At 44.5% G+C, this 20,997-nt stretch overlaps 1 protein-coding gene across 1 annotated transcript in view; it reads right to left on the reverse strand.

The window, feature by feature from the left end:
* LOC139405573 (regulator of G-protein signaling 22-like) overlaps positions 1–20,997 on the reverse strand; it is a 54,840-nt gene that overhangs the window by 21,083 nt on the left and 12,760 nt on the right. The window contains exons 8-15 of the mRNA XM_071147985.1: positions 20,834–20,995; positions 14,133–14,346; positions 12,346–12,471; positions 11,167–11,268; positions 4,744–4,938; positions 4,462–4,554; positions 3,729–3,901; positions 258–420 (exon numbers count right to left, since the gene is read on the reverse strand). Of these exons, the coding sequence (XP_071004086.1) occupies positions 258–420; positions 3,729–3,901; positions 4,462–4,554; positions 4,744–4,938; positions 11,167–11,268; positions 12,346–12,471; positions 14,133–14,346; positions 20,834–20,995 (1,228 nt within the window). The remainder of the gene's footprint in view (positions 1–257; positions 421–3,728; positions 3,902–4,461; positions 4,555–4,743; positions 4,939–11,166; positions 11,269–12,345; positions 12,472–14,132; positions 14,347–20,833; positions 20,996–20,997) is intronic.

Consider the following 20,997-nt stretch of genomic DNA (forward strand, 5'->3'; position numbering starts at 1 on the left):
CACAGACAGACACAGACGGTCAGGAAGAGAAGGACACACACACACACACACAGACACGCACAAAAACACAGGCGCACACACACACACACACAGACAGACACGCACAAAAACACACAGCCACACACACACACAGACACGCACAAAAACACACAGGCACACACACACACACATGCGCACAAAAACACACAGGCACACACACACACACAGACAGACACGCACAAAAACACACACCATCACAGAAGAGACTGTGACATTACCTCCTCCTGTTGTTGTCTGGTGGCAGGACTGTCAGGCCCAAATAAGTATTTCCTATTGAGGTATTTGTCCTTAATGAGTCTGGACTTGTCCTCTCTCTGGGCCTTGTCTTTATGGGGGATTCTCCTGTAATTCTCTATGTCCTGCCAGCAAGCCAGGTGTATACTGTAGACACACACACACACGTCAGAACTATACACATCATTGACAACTGAGCAATAGGTCATTAGGATCATTGAGGTAGAGATCATTGGGATCATTGAGGTAGAGATCATTGGGATCATTGAGGTAGAGATCATTAGGATCATTGAGCTATAGATCATCAGGATCATTGAGGTATAGATCATCAGGATCATTGAGGTAGAGATCATTGAGGTAGAGATCATTGAAGTATAGATCATTGGAATTATTGAGGTATAGATCATTGAGGTAGAGATCATTGAAGTAGAGATCATTAGGATCATTGAGGTATAGATCATTAGGCTCATTGAGGTATACATCATTAGGATCATTGAGGTATAGATCATTGAGGTAGAGAATATTGAGGTAGAGATCATTGAGGTAGAGATATTAGGATTATTGAGGTAGAGATCATTGAGGTAGATATCATTGAGGTAGAGATATTAGGATTATTGAGGTAGAGATCATTGAGGTAGAGATCATTGAGGTAGAGATATTAGGATTATTGAGGTAGAGATCATTGAGGTAGAAATATTAGGATCATCGAGGTAGAGATCATTGAGGTAGAGATATTAGGATCATTGAGGTAGAGATCATTGAGGTATAGATCATTGAGGTGGAGATCATTGAGGTAGAGATCATTGAGGTATAGATCATTGAGGTGGAGATCATTGAGGTAGAGATCATTGAGGTATAGATCATTGAGGTAGAGATCATTGCGGTATAGATCATTGAGGTAGAGATCATTGAGGTATACATCATTGAGGTATAGATCATTGAGGTAGGGATCATTGAGGTAGAGATCATTGAGGTAGAGATCATTGAGGTATAGATCATTAGGATAATTTAGTTTTGTACTGACATGACCAGGAATAATGATTTGATCCCTATAGATAAACACGACACTTGTTTGATAGAAGGTGTGTTTATGACAGAAAGGTCACGTCTAACAAGCAGCATGGTGTTGTGGTCACCTGGCCATGTAAAATAAGCCTGCTGTATCTACAGCTAGAGTTTCACCTGGCGGTGATGTCCTGTACGGAGGATGTGAAGTGTATAGAGCTAGAGTTTCACCTGGCGGTGTTGTCCTGTAGGAAGGATGTGAAGTGTATAGAGCTAGAGTTTCACCTGGCAGTGTTGTCCTGTAGGAAGGATGTGAAGTGTATAGATCTAGAGTTTCACCTGGCGGTGTTGTCCTGTAGGAAGGATGTGAAGTGTATAGAACTAGAGTTTCACCTGGCGGTGTTGTCCTGTAGGAAGGATGTGAAGTGTATAGAACTAGAGTTTCACCTGGCGGTGTTGTCCTGTAGGAAGGATGTGAAGTGTATAGATCTAGAGTTTCACCTGGCGGTGTTGTCCTGTAGGAAGGATGTGAAGTGTATAGAACTAGAGTTTCACCTGGCGGTGTTGTCCTGTAGGAAGGATGTGAAGTGTATAGAACTAGAGTTTCACCTGGCGGTGTTGTCCTGTAGGAAGGATGTGAAGTGTATAGATCTAGAGTTTCACCTGGCGGTGTTGTCCTGTAGGAAGGATGTGAAGTGTATAGAACTAGAGTTTCACCTGGCGGTGTTGTCCTGTAGGAAGGATGTGAAGTGTATAGATCTAGAGTTTCACCTGGCGGTGTTGTCCTGTAGGAAGGATGTGAAGTGTATAGAACTAGAGTTTCACCTGGCGGTGTGGTCCTGTAGGAAGGATGTGAAGTGTATAGAGCTAGAGTTTCACCTGGCGGTGTTGTCCTGTAGGAAGGATGTGAAGTGTATAGATCTAGAGTTTCACCTGGCCGTGTTGTCCTGTAGGAAGGATGTGAAGTGTATAGAGCTAGAGTTTCACCTGGCGGTGTTGTCCTGTAGGAAGGATGTGAAGTGTATAGAGCTAGAGTTTCACCTGGCAGTGTTGTCCTGTAGGAAGGATGTGAAGTGTATAGAGCTAGAGTTTCACCTGGCGGTGTTGTCCTGTAGGAAGGATGTGAAGTGTATAGAACTAGAGTTTCACCTGGCGGTGTTGTCCTGTAGGAAGGATGTGAAGTGTATAGATCTAGAGTTTCACCTGGCGGTGTTGTCCTGTAGGAAGGATGTGAAGTGTATAGATCTAGAGTTTCACCTGGCGGTGTTGTCCTGTAGGAAGGATGTGAAGTGTATAGATCTAGAGTTTCACCTGGCGGTGTTGTCCTGTAGGAAGGATGTGAAGTGTATAGATCTAGAGTTTCACCTGGCGGTGTTGTCCTGTAGGAAGTATGTGAAGTGTATAGATCTAGAGTTTCACCTGGCGGTGTTGTCCTGTAGGAAGGATGTGAAGTGTATAGAACTAGAGTTTCACCTGGCGGTGTTGTCCTGTAGGAAGGATGTGAAGTGTATAGAGCTAGAGTTTCACCTGGCGGTGTTGTCCTGTAGGAAGGATGTGAAGTGTATAGATCTAGAGTTTCACCTGGCGGTGTTGTCCTGTAGGAAGGATGTGAAGTGTATAGAGCTAGAGTTTCACCTGGCGGTGTTGTCCTGTAGGAAGGATGTGAAGTGTATAGATCTAGAGTTTCACCTGGCGGTGTTGTCCTGTAGGAAGGATGTGAAGTGTATAGAACTAGAGTTTCACCTGGCGGTGTTGTCCTGTAGGAAGGATGTGAAGTGTATAGAGCTAGAGTTTCACCTGGCTGTGTTGTCCTGTAGGAAGGATGTGAAGTGTATAGAACTAGAGTTTCACCTGGCGGTGTTGTCCTGTAGGGAGGATGTGAAGTGAAGTGTATAGATCTAGAGTTTCCCCTGGCGGTGTTGTCCTGTAGGAAGGATGTGAAGTGTATAGATCTAGAGTTTCACCTGGCGGTGTTGTCCTGTAGGAAGGATGTGAAGTGTATAGATCTAGAGTTTCACCTGGCGGTGATGTCCTGTAGGAAGGATGTGAAATGTATAGAACTAGAGTTTCACCTGGCGGTGTTGTCCTGTAGGAAGGATGTGAAGTGTATAGAACTAGAGTTTCACCTGGCGGTGTTGTCCTGTAGGAAGGATGTGAAGTGTATAGAACTAGAGTTTCACCTGGCGGTGTTGTCCTGTAGGAAGGATGTGAAGTGTATAGAACTAGAGTTTCACCTGGCGGTGTTGTCCTGTAGGAAGGATGTGAAGTGTTTAGAACTAGAGTTTCACCTGGCGGTGTTGTCCTGTAGGAAGGATGTGAAGTGTATAGATCTAGAGTTTCACCTGGCGGTGTTGTCCTGTAGGAAGGATGTGAAGTGTATAGAACTAGAGTTTCACCTGGCGGTGTTGTCCTGTAGGAAGGATGTGAAGTGTATAGAACTAGAGTTTCACCTGGCGGTGTTGTCCTGTAGGAAGGATGTGAAGTGTTGTAGCTCCGTGCGGTGTCCTAGCAGAGAGCCCAACCTGTACCCTCTGTACCTCTCTGGGACGGCAGACCACATAGCTGGAGACCTGGCGACCTCTAGTGGTGGAGGAGGGGGCCTGCAGGCCTGGGCCACAGCATGCTGGGAGAGAGAATCTCAATTGGACTAAACCCTCCTCACTTCCTTCTGAAGGTTTTGAGAAGGAGGTGAGGAGATAGGATGCGAGGAATCAAGGAAATACAATTGAAATTCCCCCAAATCCTTACTGGAGATCTAGGCCCATATTTGAAAAGCTTCTCGGAGTAGAAGTGCTTCATCTATGATCAGTTTTGTCTTTCAGATCAGCACTTCAGGGGGGACTTGATCCTAGATCACCACGTCAGGGGGGACTTGATCCTAGATCATCACTTCAGGGGGACAGGGGGGACTTGATCCTAGATCAACACTTCGGGGGGACTTTATCCTAGATCAACACTTCAAGGGGGACTTGATCCTAGATCAACACTTCAGGGGGACAGGGGGGACTTGATCCTAGATCAGCACTTCAGAGGGACAGGGGGGACTTGATCCTAGATCACCACTTCAGGGGGGACTTGATCCTAGATCACCACTTCAGGGGGGACTTGATCCTAGATCACCACTTACTACTCAGACTGTTACATAGATCATGCATTGGAGCGTTGGACTTCAATAGAGCTCACCTGTTCCAGTCTGCGTCCAGCCTCCTCGTACAGCGTCTTCAGTTCTCCGTACGGCTCTGACTCCACCTGGCGAGTCTCCTCCCGTACAGCCACCTGAGAGAGAACGCGCAGTAACAATGAATCCACAATGACATCAAATTTCAAGACCAAAACACACATCTTACGAATCTGACTAAGGAGAGATGCACGAACAGGAGAGTTTGTCCGTTTCGACCGATAAGCTATTTCAACTATAGCGCGTAAAAATACAAATAAACTTTAAAGATAAGGACTCACTCACACCTTCTGGAAGGTGTCTGTGTCCCTGGTGGTGAGCAGCGTCCAGGGCTCCAGGAGGAGGGTCAGAGTGTGTTCCTCCACCCAGTCAAACAGCTCCTCAAACGGGGGAGTGAGACAGGTGTACACCCTCTCTCTGCTCTCCTCCTCCACCTCAATGCTACTACGGGCAGCACTGCACACGTAGGTTGAATACAGCAACTGGAGGGGTTAGAATGAGAACCGTAACTAATGGGCCAGACGGTCATCTTCATCATCATCATCATCATCACTATCATCACCATCATCACAACTGGAGGGGTTAGAATGAGAACCGTAACTAATGGGTCAGACGGTCATCATCATCACTATCATCATCATCACTATCATCTTCATCACCATGACTATCATCATCATCATCACTATCATCATCACTATCATCTTCATCACCATGACTATCATCATCATCATCACTATCATCATCATCACTATCATCACCATCATCTTCATCACCATGACTATCATCATCATCATCACTATCATCATCATCATCATCACTATCATCACTATCACTATCATTATCACTATCATCTTCATCACCATGACTATCATCATCATCACCACCATCATCATCATCATCATTATCACCATCATCATCATCATCACTATCATTATCACCACCATCATCATCATCACTATCATCATCGCCATCATCATCACCACCATCATCATCACCACCATCATCATCGCCATCATCATCATCACTATCGTCATCATCGCTATCATCATCATGACTATCATCATCATGACTATCATCATCATCATCACTATCATCTTCATCATCATGACTATCATCATCACCACCATCATCATCACTATCCTCTTCATCATCATGACTACCATCATCATAATCATCACTACCATCATCATCACTATCATAATCCATATCATCATCATCACTATCCTCTTCATCATCACCACCATCATCATCACTATCGTCATCATCATCATCATCACTATCATTATTATCATCATCATCACCATCATCACTATCATCATCATCATCACCATCCCTATCATCATGATAGTCACTCCATCATCATCATCATCTCTATCATCATCATCACTATCATCATCATCACTATCATCATCATCACCATCATCATGATAGTCACTCCATCATCTTCATCAATATCATCATCATTATCATCATATAAAAGACATAAAATGTCTTTAATGTAGGGCTTTTTATTTATTTATTTATTTTACCTTTATTTAACCAGGTAGGCAAGTTGAGAACAAGTTCTCATTTACAATTGCGACCTGGCCAAGATAAAGCAAAGCAGTTCGACAGATACAACAACACAGAGTTACACATGGAGTAAAACAAACATACAGTCAATAATAAAGTATAAACAAGTCTATATACAATGTGAGCAAATGAGGTGAGAAGGGAGGTAAAGGAAAAAAAGGCCTTGGTGGCAAGGTAAATACAATATAGCAAGTAAAACACTGGAATGGTAGTTTTGCAATGGAAGAATGTGCAAAGTAGAAATAAAAAAAATGGGGTGCAAAGGAGCAAAATAAATAAATAAATTAAATACAGTTGGGAAAGAGGTAGTTGATAGGGCTAAATTATAGGTGGGCTATGTACAGGTGCAGTAATCTGTGAGCTGCTCTGACAGTTGGTGCTTAAAGCTAGTGAGGGAGATAAGTGTTTCCAGTTTCAGAGATTTTTGTAGTTCGTTCCAGTCATTGGCAGCAGAGAACTGGAAAGAGAGGCGGCCAAAGAAAGAATTGGTTTTGGGGGTGACTAGAGAGATATACCTGCTGGAGCGTGTGCTACAGGTGGGAGATGCTATGGTGACCAGCGAGCTGAGATAAGGGGGGACTTTACCTAGCAGGGTCTTGTAGATGACATGGAGCCAGTGGGTTTGGCGACGAGTATGAAGCGAGGGCCAGCCAACGAGAGCGTACAGGTCGCAATGGTGGGTAGTATATGGGGCTTTGGTGACAAAACGGATTGCACTGTGATAGACTGCATCCAATTTGTTGAGTAGGGTATTGGAGGCTATTTTGTAAATTACATCGCCAAAGTCGAGGATTGGTAGGATGGTCAGTTTTACAAGGGTATGTTTGGCAGCATGAGTGAAGGATGCTTTGTTGCGAAATAGGAAGCCAATTCTAGATTTAACTTTGGATTGAAAATGTTTGATATGGGTCTGGAAGGAGAGTTTACAGTCTAACCAGACACCTAAGTATTTGTAGTTGTCCACGTATTCTAAGTCAGAGCCGTCCAGAGTAGTGATGTTGGACAGGCGGGTAGGTGCAGGTAGCGATCGGTTGAAGAGCATGCATTTAGTTTTACTTGTATTTAAGAGCAATTGGAGGCCACGGAAGGAGAGTTGTATGGCATTGAAGCTTGCCTGGAGGGTTGTTAACACAGTGTCCAAAGAAGGGCCGGAAGTATACAGAATGGTGTCGTCTGCGTAGAGGTGGATCAGAGACTCACCAGCAGCAAGAGCGACCTCATTGATGTATACAGAGAAGAGAGTCGGTCCAAGAATTGAACCCTGTGGCACCCCCATAGAGACTGCCAGAGGTCCGGACAACAGACCCTCCGATTTGACACACTGAACTCTATCAGAGAAGTAGTTGGTGAACCAGGCGAGGCAATCATTTGAGAAACCAAGGCTGTTGAGTCTGCCGATGAGGATGTGGTGATTGACAGAGTCGAAAGCCTTGGCCAGATCAATGAATACGGCTGCACAGTAATGTTTCTTATCGATGGCGGTTAAGATATCGTTTAGGACCTTGAGCGTGGCTGAGGTGCACCCATGACCAGCTCTGAAACCAGATTGCATAGCAGAGAAGGTATGGTGAGATTCAAAATGGTCGGTAATCTGTTTGTTGACTTGGCTTTCGAAGACCTTAGAAAGGCATGGTAGGATAGATATAGGTCTGTAGCAGTTTGGGTCAAGAGTGTCCCCCCCTTTGAAGAGGGGGATGACCGTAGCTGCTTTCCAATCTTTGGGAATCTCAGACGACACGAAAGAGAGGTTGAACAGGCTAGTAATAGGGGTGGCAACAATTTCGGCAGATAATTTTAGAAAGAAAGGGTCCAGATTGTCTAGCCCGGCTGATTTGTAGGGGTCCAGATTTTGCAGCTCTTTCAGAACATCAGCTGAATGGATTTGGGAGAAGGAGAAATGGGGAAGGCTTGGGCGAGTTGCTGTTGGGGGTGCAGTGCTGTTGACAGGGGTAGGAGTAGCCAGGTGGAAAGCATGGCCAGCAGTAGAAAAATGCTTATTGAAATTTTCAATTATGGTGGATTTATCAGTGGTGACAGTGTTTCCTATCTTCAGTGCAGTGGGCAGCTGGGAGGAGGTGTTCTTATTCTCCATGGACTTTACAGTGTCCCAGAACTTTTTTGAGTTAGTGTTGCAAGAAGCAAATTTCTGCTTGAAAAAGCTAGCCTTGGCTTTTCTAACTGCCTGTGTATAATGGTTTCTAGCTTCCCTGAACAGCTGCATATCACGGGGGCTGTTCGATGCTAATGCAGAACGCCATAGGATGTTTTTGTGTTGGTTAAGGGCAGTCAGGTCTGGGGAGAACCAAGGGCTATATCTGTTCCTGGTTCTAAATTTCTTGAATGGGGCATGTTTATTTAAGATGGTTAGGAAGGCATTTAAAAAAAATATCCAGGCATCCTCTACTGACGGGATGAGGTCAATATCCTTCCAGGATACCCCGGCCAGGTCGATTAGAAAGGCCTGCTCGCTGAAGTGTTTCAGGGAGCGTTTTACAGTGATGAGAGGAGGTCGTTTGACCGCTGACCCATTACGGATGCAGGCAATGAGGCAGTGATCGCTGAGATCTTGGTTGAAGACAGCAGAGGTGTATTTAGAGGGGAAGTTGGTTAGGATGATATCTATGAGGGTGCCCGTGTTTAAGGCTTTGGGGAGGTACCTGGTAGGTTCATTGATAATTTGTGTGAGATTGAGGGCATCAAGTTTAGATTGTAGGATGGCTGGGGTGTTAAGCATGTTCCAGTTTAGGTCGCCTAGCAGCACGAGCTCTGAGGATAGATGGGGGGCAATCAGTTCACATATGGTGTCCAGAGCACAGCTGGGGGCAGAGGGTGGTCTATAGCAGGCGGCAACGGTGAAAGACTTGTTTTTAGAGAGGTGGATTTTTAAAAGTAGAAGTTCAAATTGTTTGGGTACAGACCTGGATAGTAGGACAGAACTCTGCAGGCTATCTTTGCAGTAGATTGCAACACCGCCCCCTTTGGCAGTTCTAGCTTGTCTGAAAATGTTGTAGTTTGGAATTAAAATGTCTGAATTTTTGGTGGTCTTCCTAAGCCAGGATTCAGACACAGCTAGAACATCCGGGTTGGCAGAGTGTGCTAAAGCAGTGAATAGAACAAACTTAGGGAGGAGGCTTCTAATGTTAACATGCATGAAACCAAGGCTATTACGGTTACAGAAGTCGTCAAAAGAGAGCGCCTGGGGAATAGGAGTGGAGCTAGGCACTGCAGGGCCTGGATTCACCTCTACATCGCCAGAGGAACATAGGAGGAGTAGAATAAGGGTGCGGCTAAAAGCAATAAGAATTGGTCGTCTAGAACGTCTGGAACAGAGAGTAAAAGGAGGTTTCTGGGGGCGATAAAATAGCATCAAGGTATAATGTACAGACAAAGGTAAGGTAGGATGTGAATACAGTGGAGGTAAACCTAGGTATTGAGTGATGAAGAGAGAGATATTGTCTCTAGAAACATCATTGAAACCAGGAGATGTCATTGCATGTGTGGGTGGTGGAACTAATAGGTTGGATAAGGTATAGTGAGCAGGACTAGAGGCTCTACAGTGAAATAAGCCAATAAACACTAACCAGAACAGCAATGGACAAGACATATTGACATTAAGGAGAGGCATGCTTAGTCGAGTGATCAAAAGGGTCCAGTGAGTGGAGAGGTTGGTTGAGGGTCACGGCGATTTAGACAGCTAGCCAGGCCAATCGGTAGCAAGCTAGCATAGGATGGAGTCTGTTGTTAGCCACCTCTTGCGTTCCGTCAGTAGATTAGTGGGGTTCCGTGTGGTAGAGGGGATTAATCCAAATCACACAACAACAACAAAAATAAGAACAATAGATATAGTTATAGAGGCCCGAGAAGAAAACATAATAATAAAAATAAATAAATTGTCCGATTGTCTATTCAGATAGCAGCCGGTAAGACAGCTAACGGTTAGCGGGCCGCAGATGGGCGTTCAGGTAACGTCGCGACAGAGGAGCCAGCCGGATCTCATTCAGGTAGATAACGTCGGCAGTCCAGTTGTGAAGGCCCGGTGGGGCTCCGCGTAGGCAGTGAAACGGGTCCGGATAGGTGACTGCAGCCCAGGAGTGAATGATGGAACTCAGGAGTGATTGACGGAGCTGGCTAGCACCGGAACAATCGATGTTTGCTCCGGAATCGACGAAAGCCGACTGTCACACGGATAGCAGCTAGCTAGCTAATGTAGGGCTCATTAAATGCCTGTAATGTAGGGCTCATAAAATGCCTTTAATGTAGGGCTCATTAAATACCTGTAATGTAGGGCTCATAAAATGCCTGTAATGTAGGGCTCATAAAATGCCTGTAATGTAGGGCTCATTATATGTCTTTAATGTAGGGCTCATTAAATGCCTGTAATGTAGGGCTCATTAATGCCTTTAATGTAGGGCTCATTAAATGCCTGTAATGTAGGGCTCATTAATGCCTTTAATGTAGGGCTCATTAAATGCCTGTAATGTAGGGCTCATTAAATGCCTGTAATGTAGGGCTCATTAAATGCCTGTAATGTAGGGCTCATTAAATGCCTGTAATGTAGGGCTCATAAAATGCCTGTAATGTAGGGCTCATTATATGTCTTTAATGTAGGGCTCATTAAATACCTGTAATGTAGGGCTCATAAAATGCCTGTAATGTAGGGCTCATTAAATGCCTGTAATGTAGGGCTCATAAAATGCCTGTAATGTAGGGCTCATTAAATGCCTGTAATGTAGGGCTCATAAAATGCCTGTAATGTAGGGCTCATTATATGTCTTTAATGTAGGGCTCATTAAATGCCTGTAATGTAGGGCTCATTAATGCCTTTAATGTAGGGCTCATTAAATGCCTTTAATGTAGGGCTCATTAAATGCCTGTAATGTAGGGCTCATTAATGCCTTTAATGTAGGGCTCATTAATGCCTGTAATATAGGGCTCATTAAATGCCTGTAATATAGGGCTCATTCCAATTAGGGAAGGGGCTTGGCCATTTGTCCCATGCTTTGGCTGAGAGTCTCCATTGATTGGGGTGGAGACTTCGCCTGTATTGTTAATATATTCTATCCCACATCTCCCACCAGAACCCAATCCAGCATCAGGCGCAATTACCCCCCCCCCCCCCCCCAGGGATCTAATCTTACATGAGCCTGTCTCTGTACCCTGTAGGGATCCAGTCCATCTTGGTAGAAGAGCTGGTGGTACTGCTGCAGATCACACCAGCAGTGGACGGCATTCTCCCACAGCTGACAAGACACAGGAAGACCTATTCATTTATGTTGTACAATACAGCTACAACAGCACTATGGTGGACAGAGAGAGACAGAGAGAGACAGAGAGAGAGAGAGAGACAGAGAGAGGGACAGAGAGAGAGAGAGAGACAGAGAGACAGAGAGAGAGAGAGAGACAGAGACAGAGAGAGAGAGAGAGACCAATTTTGATAAACTCCCATATCTACTGGGTGAAATTCCACAGTGTACCATCACAGCAGCAAGATTTGTGACCTGTTGCCACGAGAAAAATGGCAACCAGTGAAGAACACACACCAATGTAAATACAACCCATATTTATGCTTATTTATTTTCCCCTGTGTTCTTTAACCATCTGCACATCATTACAACACCGTATATAGTCAATAACATAACATTTGAAATGTCTCTATTCTGTTGAAATGTTTGGGAGTGTAATGTTTACTGTTCATTTCTGATTGTTTATTTGACTTTTGTCCATGATCTATTTCACTTGCTTTGGCGATGTAACATGTTTCCCAAGGGGAAAGGGGGATACCTAGTCAGTTGTACAACGGAATGCATTCAACTGAAATGTGTCTTCTGCATTAACGGGGGGGGGGGGGGGGGGGGGGGGGGGGGGGGGCTGCCTTAATCGACACCCACGTCTTCGGCGCCCGGGGGAACAGTGGGTTAACTGCCTTGCTATGGGGCAGAACGACAGATTTTTACCTTGTCGGCTCTGGGATTCGATCCGGCAACCTTTCGGTCACTGGTTCGACGCTCAACGCTACCATGCCAATAAATCCCTTTGAAGTGAACTGATAGATATACACTTTTCACATAATAATTGGGTATTAATAATCGTTTGGCAAAAAAATTGTCGAGATGCTAAAGTTGTCAGGAAAACACCTCTGTTTGAAAGGTGTAGAGATATATATATAGAGAGAGACAGAGAGAGAGAGAGACACAGAGAGAGAGAGACACAGAGAGAGACAGAGAGAGAGACACACAGAGAGAGAGAGACACAGAGAGAGAGAGAGAGAGACACACAGAGAGAGTGAGAGAGAGACAGAGAGAGAGAGCTGTCTATACCGGGTTTCCAGAGCGTTCACAGTAGCGTGTGAAGTAGAACCCGGCCTGTGAGTCCACACATAGAGCCTGTAACATCCTCTCCATCCTCCAGGCCCCTACAACAGGACTGCTGCTGGCATAACCTGTCTGACACCACACACAGAATAATACGACTTTACTAACCTGTCTGACACCACACAGAATAATACGACTTTATTAACCTGTCTGACACCACACAGAATAATACAACTTTATTAACCTGTCTGACACCACACAGAATAATACGACTTTATTAACCTGTCTGACACCACACACACAGAATAATACGACTTTACTAACCTGTCTGACACCGAACAGAATAATATGACTTTACTAACCTGTCTGACACCACACAGAATAATACGACTTTATTAACCTGTCTGACACCACACAGAATAATACGACTTTACTAACCTGTCTGACACCACACAGAATAATACGACTTTACTAACCCGTCTGACACCACACAGAATAATACGACTTTATTAACCTGTCTGACACCACACAGAATAATACGACTTTATTAACCTGTCTGACACCACACAGAATAATATGACTTTATTAACCTGTCTGACACCACACACACAGAATAATACGACTTTACTAACCTGTCTGACACCACACAGAATAATACGACTTTACTAACCTGTCTGACACCACACACACAGAGTAATACGACTTTACTAACCTGTCTGACACCACACAGAATAATACGACTTCACTAACCTGTCTGACACCACACAGAATAATACGACTTTACTAACCTGTCTGACACCACACAGAATAATACGACTTTATTAACCTGTCTGACACCACACAGAATAATACGACTTTACTAACCTGTCTGACACCACACAGAATAATACGACTTTATTAACCTGTCTGACACCACACAGAATAATACGACTTTATTAACCTGTCTGACACCACACACACAGAATAATACGACTTTACTAACCTATCTGACACCACACAGAATAATACGACTTTACTAACCTGTCTGACACCACACAGAATAATACGACTTTACTAACCTGTCTGACACCACACAGAATAATACGACTTTACTAACCTGTCTGACACCACACAGAACAATACGACTTTACTAACCTGTCTGACACCACACACACAGAATAATACGACTTTATTAACCTGTCTGACACCACACCACACAGAATAATACGACTTTATTAACCTGTCTGACACCACACACACAGAATAATACGACTTTACTAACCTGTCTGACACCACACACACAGAATAATACGACTTTACTAACCTATCTGACACCACACAGAATAATACGACTTTACTAACGTGTCTGACACCACACAGAATAATACGACTTTATTAACCTGTCTGACACCACACAGAATAATACGACTTTACTAACCTGTCTGACACCACACACACAGAATAATATGACTTTACTAACCTGTCTGACACCACACAGAATAATACGACTTTACTAACCTGTCTGACACCACACAGAATAATACGACTTTACTAACCTGTCTGACACCACACACACAGAATAATACGACTTTATTAACCTGTCTGACACCACACCACACAGAATAATACGACTTTACTAACCTGTCTGACACCACACAGAATAATACGACTTTACTAACGTGTCTGACACCACACAGAATAATACGACTTTATTAACCTGTCTGACACCACACAGAATAATACGACTTTATTTCACTTAAAATAAAGACATTTCAAAGCTCTTATCTCAACTCTCTGTCGGTCACACCTAGTACCTGTGTGTGAGCTGGTGTGGGGGTCCTGTCTCTGGGTAGAGAGGTGTCTGGGCGGATGGTAGGTCGGGGTATAGAGGTGTGAGGCCGGAGGGGGTGGAGGTTGATGTAACGAGGGTTAGGGTTCACACCAGAGGGAGGGTGTAGCTGTCTGTTCCTCCACAGCGACAGTCTGAGAGGATCTACTGCTCTCTGGCTCATCCTGAACCTGGGACCCCTGGAACACAACATGAACCTGGGACCCCTGGAACACAACATGAACCTGGGACCCCTGGATCACAACCACAACATGAACCTGGGACCCCTGGAACACAACCACAACATGAACCTGGGACCCCTGGATCACAACATGAACCTGGGACCCCTGGAACACAACATCAACCTGGGACCCCTGGAACACAACATGAACCTGGGACCCCTGGAACACGACATGAACCTCGGACCCCTGGAACACAACATGAACCTGGGACCCCTGGAACACCACATGAACCTGGGACCCCTGGAACACCACATGAACCTGGGACCCCTGGAACACAACATGAACCTGGGAGACCTGGATCACAACATGAACCTGAGACCCCTGGAACACAACATGAACCTGGGACCCCTGGATCACAACATCAACCTGGGACCGCTGGATCACAACATGAACCTGGGACCCCTGGAACACAACATGAACCTGGGACCCCTGGAACACAACATGAACCTGGGACCCCTGGAACATAACATGAACCTGGGACCCCTGAACACAACCACAACATGAACCTGGGACCCCTGGAACACAACATCAACATGAACCTGGGACCCCTGGAACACAACCACAACATGAATCTGGGACCCCTGGAACACAACATGAACCTGGGACCCCTGGATCACAACATGAACCTGGGACCCCTGGAACACAACATGAACCTGGGACCCCTGGAACACAACTTGACCAGGTGACCAGGTGATCCTAGTTCAGGTCACAGCCTAGTATGGACCAGGTGATCCTAGTTCAGGTCACAGCCTAGTATGGACCAGGTGATCCTAGTTCAGGTCACAGCCTAGTATGGACCAGGTGATCCTAGTTCAGGTCACAGTCTAGTATGGACCAGGTGATCACAGTTCAGGTCACAGTCTAGTCTAGTATGGACCAGGTGATCACAGTTCAGGTCACAATCCAGTACGGACCAGGTGATCCTAGTTCAGGTCACAGTCTAGTCTAGTATGGACCAGGTGATCACAGTTCAGGTCACAGTCTAGTACGGACCAGGTGATCCTAGTTCAGGTCACAGTCTAGTCTAGTATGGACCAGGTGATCCTAGTTCAGGTCACAGTCTAGTCCAGTATGGACCAGGTGATCCTAGTTCAGGTCACAGTCTAGTCCAGTATGGACCAGGTGATCACAGTTCAGGTCACAGTCTAGTCTAGTATGGACCAGGTGATCCTAGTTCAGGTCACAGTCTAGTCCAGTATGGACCAGGTGATCACAGTTCAGGTCACAGTCTAGTCTTGTATGGACCAGGTGATCCTAGTTCAGGTCACAGTCTAGTACGGACCAGGTGATCACAGTTCAGGTCACAGTCTAGTCTAGTATGGACCAGGTGATCCTAGTTCAGGTCACAGTCTAGTATGGACCAGGGGATCCTAGTTCAGGTCACAGTCTAGTCTAGTATGGACCAGGTGATCCTAGTTCAGGTCACAGTCTAGTATGGACCAGGGGATCCTAGTTCAGGTCACAGTCTAGTCTAGTATGGACCAGGTGATCACAGTTCAGGTCACAGTCTAGTCTAGTATGGACCAGGTGATCATAGCTCAGGTCACAGTCTAGTCTAGTACGGACCAGGTGATCCTAGTTCAGGTCACAGTCTAGTCTAGTACGGACCAGGTGATCACAGTTCAGGTCACAGTCTAGTACGGACCAGGTGATCCTAGTTCAGGTCACAGTCTAGGTTAGTATGGACCAGGTGATCCTAGTTCAGGTCACAGTCTAGTATGGACCAGGGGATCCTAGTTCAGGTCACAGTCTAGTCTAGTATGGACCAGGTGATCACAGTTCAGGTCACAGTCTAGTCTAGTATGGACCAGGTGATCATAGCTCAGGTCACAGTCTAGTCTAGTACGGACCAGGTGATCCTAGTTCAGGTCACAGTCTAGTCTAGTACGGACCAGGTGATCACAGTTCAGGTCACAGTCTAGTACGGACCAGGTGATCACAGTTCAGGTCACAGTCTAGTATGGACCAGGTGATCACAGTTCAGGTCACAGTCTAGTCTAGTATGGACCAGGCGATCCTAGTTCAGGTCACAGTCTAGTCTAGTATGGACCAGGTGATGCTAGTTCAGGTCACAGCCTAGTATGGACCAGGTGATCACAGTTCAGGTCACAGTCTAGTATGGACCAGGTGATCCTAGTTCAGGTCACAGCCTAGTCTAGTATGGACCAGGTGATCCTAGTTCAGGTCACAGTCTAGTCTAGTATGGACCAGGTGATCACAGTTCAGGTCACAGTCTAGTCTAGTATGGACCAGGTGATCCTAGTTCAGGTCACAGTCTAGTCTAGTACGGACCAGGTGATCCTAGTTTAGGTCACAGTCTAGTCTAGTACGGACCAGGTGATCCTAGTTCAGGTCACAGCCTAGTCTAGTATGGACCAGGTGATCCTAGTTCAGGTCACAGTCTAGTCTAGTATGGACCAGGTGATCACAGTTCAGGTCACAGTCTAGTCTAGTATGGACCAGGTGATCCTAGTTCAGGTCACAGTCTAGTCTAGTATGGACCAGGTGATCACAGTTCAGGTCACAGTCTAGTCTAGTATGGACCAGGTGATCCTAGTTCAGGTCACAGTCTAGTATGGACCAGGTGATCACAGTTCAGGTCACAGTCTAGTCTAGTACTGACCAGGCGATCCTAGTTCAGGTCACAGTCTAGTCTAGTATGGACCAGGTGATCACAGTTCAGGTCACAGTCTAGTCTAGTATGGACCAGGTGATCCTAGTTCAGGTCACAGTCTAGTACGGACCAGGTGATCACAGTTCAGGTCACAGTCTAGTCTAGTACGGACCAGGTGATCACAGTTCAGGTCACAGTCTAGTCTAGTACGGACCAGGTGATCCTAGTTCTGGTCACAGTCTAGTATGGACCAGGTGATCACAGTTCAGGTCACAGTCTAGTCTAGTACGGACCAGGTGATCCTAGTTCTGGTCACAGTCTAGTATGGACCAGGTGATCACAGTTCAGGTCACAGTCTAGTCTAGTACGGACCAGGTGATCCTAGTTCAGGTCACAGTCTAGTCTAGTATGGACCAGGTGATCACAGTTCAGGTCACAGTCTAGTATGAACCAGGTGATCCTAGTTCAGGTCACAGTCTAGCCTAGTACGGACCAGGTGATCACAGTTCAGGTCACAGTCTAGCCTAGTACGGACCAGGTGATCCTAGTTCAGGTCACAGTCTAGTCTAGTATGGACCAGGTGATCACATTTCAGGTCACAGTCTAGTACTGACCAGGTGATCCTAGTTCAGGTCACAGTCTAGTCTAGTATGGACCAGGTGATCACATTTCAGGTCACAGTCTAGTATGGACCAGGTGATCACATTTCAGGTCACAGTCTAGTACTGACCAGGTGATCCTAGTTCAGGTCACAGTCTAGTCTAGTATGGACCAGGTGATCACAGTTCAGGTCACAGTCTAGTCTAGTATGGACCAGGGGATCCCAGTTCAGGTCACAGTCTAGTATGGACCAGGTGATCACAGTTCAGGTCACAGTCTAGTCTAGTATGGACCAGGTGATCACAGTTCAGGTCACAGTCTAGTCTAGTACGGACCAGGTGATCCTAGTTCAAGTCACAGTCTAGTCTAGTATGGACCAGGTGATCCTAGTTCAGGTCACAGTCTAGTACGGACCAGGTGATCACAGTTCAGGTCACAGTCTAGTCTAGTACGGACCAGGTGATCCTAGTTCAGGTCACAGTCTAGTCTAGTATGGACCAGGTGATCGTAGTTCAGGTCACAGTCTAGTCTAGTACGGACCAGGTGATCACAGTTCAGGTCACAGTCTAGTCTAGTATGGACCAGGTGATCATAGCTCAGGTCACAGTTATATAGGATGGTGTGTATAGACAGTATAGACAGTAGTTATATAGGATGGTGTGTATAGACAGTAGTTATAGAGGATGGTGTTTATAGACAGTAGTTATAAAGGATGGTGTGTATAGACAGTATAGACAGTAGTTATAAAGGATGGTGTTTATAGACAGTAGTTATAAATGATGGTGTGTATAGACAGTAGTTATATAGGATGGTGTGTGTAGACAGTAGTTATATAGGATGGTGTGTATAGACAGTAGTTATATATAGGATGGTGTGTATAGACAGTAGTTATATAGGATGGTGTTTTAACAGTAGTTATATAGGATGGTGTGTGTAGACAGTATAGACAGTAGTTATAGAGGATGGTGTGTATAGACAGTAGTTATATAGGATGGTGTGTGTAGACAGTAGTTATATAGGATGGTGTTTTAACAGTAGTTATATAGGATGGTGTGTATAGACAGTAGTTATATAGGATGGTGTTTTAACAGTAGTTATATAGGATGGTGTGTGTAGACAGTATAGACAGTAGTTATAGAGGATGGTGTGTATAGACAGTAGTTATATAGGATGGTGTGTATAGACAGTAGTTATATAGGATGGTGTTTTAACAGTAGTTATATAGGATGGTGTGTATAGACAGTAGTTATATAGGATGGTGTTTTAACAGTAGTTATATAGGATGGTGTATATAGACAGTAGTTATATAGGACGGTGTGTATAGACAGTAGTTATATAGGATGGTGTGTATAGACAGTAGTTATAGAGGATGGGGTGTATAGACAGTAGTTATAGAGGATGGTGTGTATAGACAGTAGTTATATAGGATGGTGTGTATAGACAGTAGTTATATAGGATGGTGTGTATAGACAGTAGTTATATAGGATGGTGTGTATAGACAGTAGTTATATAGGATGGTGTGTATAGACAGTAGTTATACAGGATGGTGTGTATAGACAGTAGTTATATAGGATGGGGTGTATAGACAGTAGTTATATAGGATGGTGTATATAGACAGTAGTTATATAGGATGGTGTATATAGACAGTAGTTATACAGGATGGTGTGTATAGACAGTAGTTATACAGGATGGTGTGTATAGACAGTAGTTATATAGGATGGTGTGTATAGACAGTAGTTATATAGGATGGTGTGTATAGACAGTAGTTATATAGGATGGTGTGTATAGACAGTAGTTATATAGGATGGTGTGTATAGACAGTAGTTATACAGGATGGTGTGTATAGACAGTAGTTATATAGGATGGGGTGTATAGACAGTAGTTATATAGGATGGGGTGTATAGACAGTAGTTATATAGGATGGTGTGTATAGACAGTAGTTATATAGGATGGTGTGTATAGACAGTAGTTATACAGGATGGTGTGTATAGACAGTAGTTATACAGGATGGTGTGTATAGACAGTAGTTATATAGGATGGGGTGTATAGACAGTAGTTATATAGGATGGTGTGTATATGGTGTGTATAGACAGTAGTTATATAGGATGGTGTGTATAGACAGTAGTTATATTGAATGGTGTGTATAGACAGTAGTTATACAGGATGGTGTGTATAGACAGTAGTTATATAGGATGGGGTGTATAGACAGTAGTTATATAGGATGGTGTGTATAGACAGTAGTTATATAGGATGGTGTGTATAGACAGTAGTTATATTGAATGGTGTGTATAGACAGTAGTTATATAGGATGGTGTGTATAGACAGTAGTTATATAGGAGGGTGTGTGTAGACAGTAGTTATATAGGATGGTGTGTATAGACAGTAGTTATAGAGGATGGTGTGTATAGACAGTAGTTATATAGGAGGGTGTGTGTAGACAGTAGTTATATAGGATGGTGTGTATAGACAGTAGTTATAGAGGATGGTGTGTATAGACAGTAGTTATAGAGGATGGGGTGTATAGACAGTAGTTATATAGGATGGTGTGTATAGACAGTAGTTATATAGGATGGTGTGTATAGACAGTAGTTATACAGGATGGTGTGTATAGACAGTAGTTATATAGGATGGGGTGTATAGACAGTAGTTATACAGGATGGTTTGTATAGACAGTATAGACAGTAGTTATATAGGATGGTGTGTATAGACAGTATAGACAGTAGTTATATAGGATGGTGTGTATAGACAGTAGTTATATAGGATGGTGTGTATAGACAGTAGTTATATAGGATGGTGTGTATAGACAGTATAGACAGTAGTTATATAGGATGGTGTGTATAGACAGTAGTTATATAGGATGGTGTGTATAGACAGTAGTTATATAGGATGGTGTGTATAGACAGTAGTTATATAGGATGGTGTGTATAGACAGTAGTTATATAGGATGGTGTGTATAGACAGTAGTTATATAGGATGGTGTGTATAGACAGTAGTTATACAGGATGGGGTGTATAGACAGTAGTTATACAGGATGGGCCTTGACTAGAATACAGTTTATACATACGAAGTGGGTAAAACAGTATATAAACATGATCACAATGTTAAATCGGAGGGCTCTGGAGTAGTTTAAAAAACGTGGAACGTCTGGGGGTCCCCGAGGAGAGGTTTAAAAACCCCTGGTGTGGATGACCTCAGTCTGTCTGTCTCACCAGTAGCAGAGCAGTGCCTCACCAGTAGCAGAGCAGTGCCTCAGTGACACGGGGCTGAACTCTCTGCAGTCTGTCCTCTCTCCAGCAGGGGGAGGTAGAAAGACCCAGTCTGGTTAACAGCTCACCATTCAGACTGCTCTGGCCACCGGTCAGCAGGTAGCAGCTACGCATCTGGACCAAATGCCT

The sequence above is a fragment of the Oncorhynchus clarkii genome, chromosome 3 (genome assembly GCF_045791955.1).
Source record: "Oncorhynchus clarkii lewisi isolate Uvic-CL-2024 chromosome 3, UVic_Ocla_1.0, whole genome shotgun sequence".
Classification (NCBI taxonomy): Eukaryota; Metazoa; Chordata; class Actinopteri; order Salmoniformes; family Salmonidae; genus Oncorhynchus; species Oncorhynchus clarkii.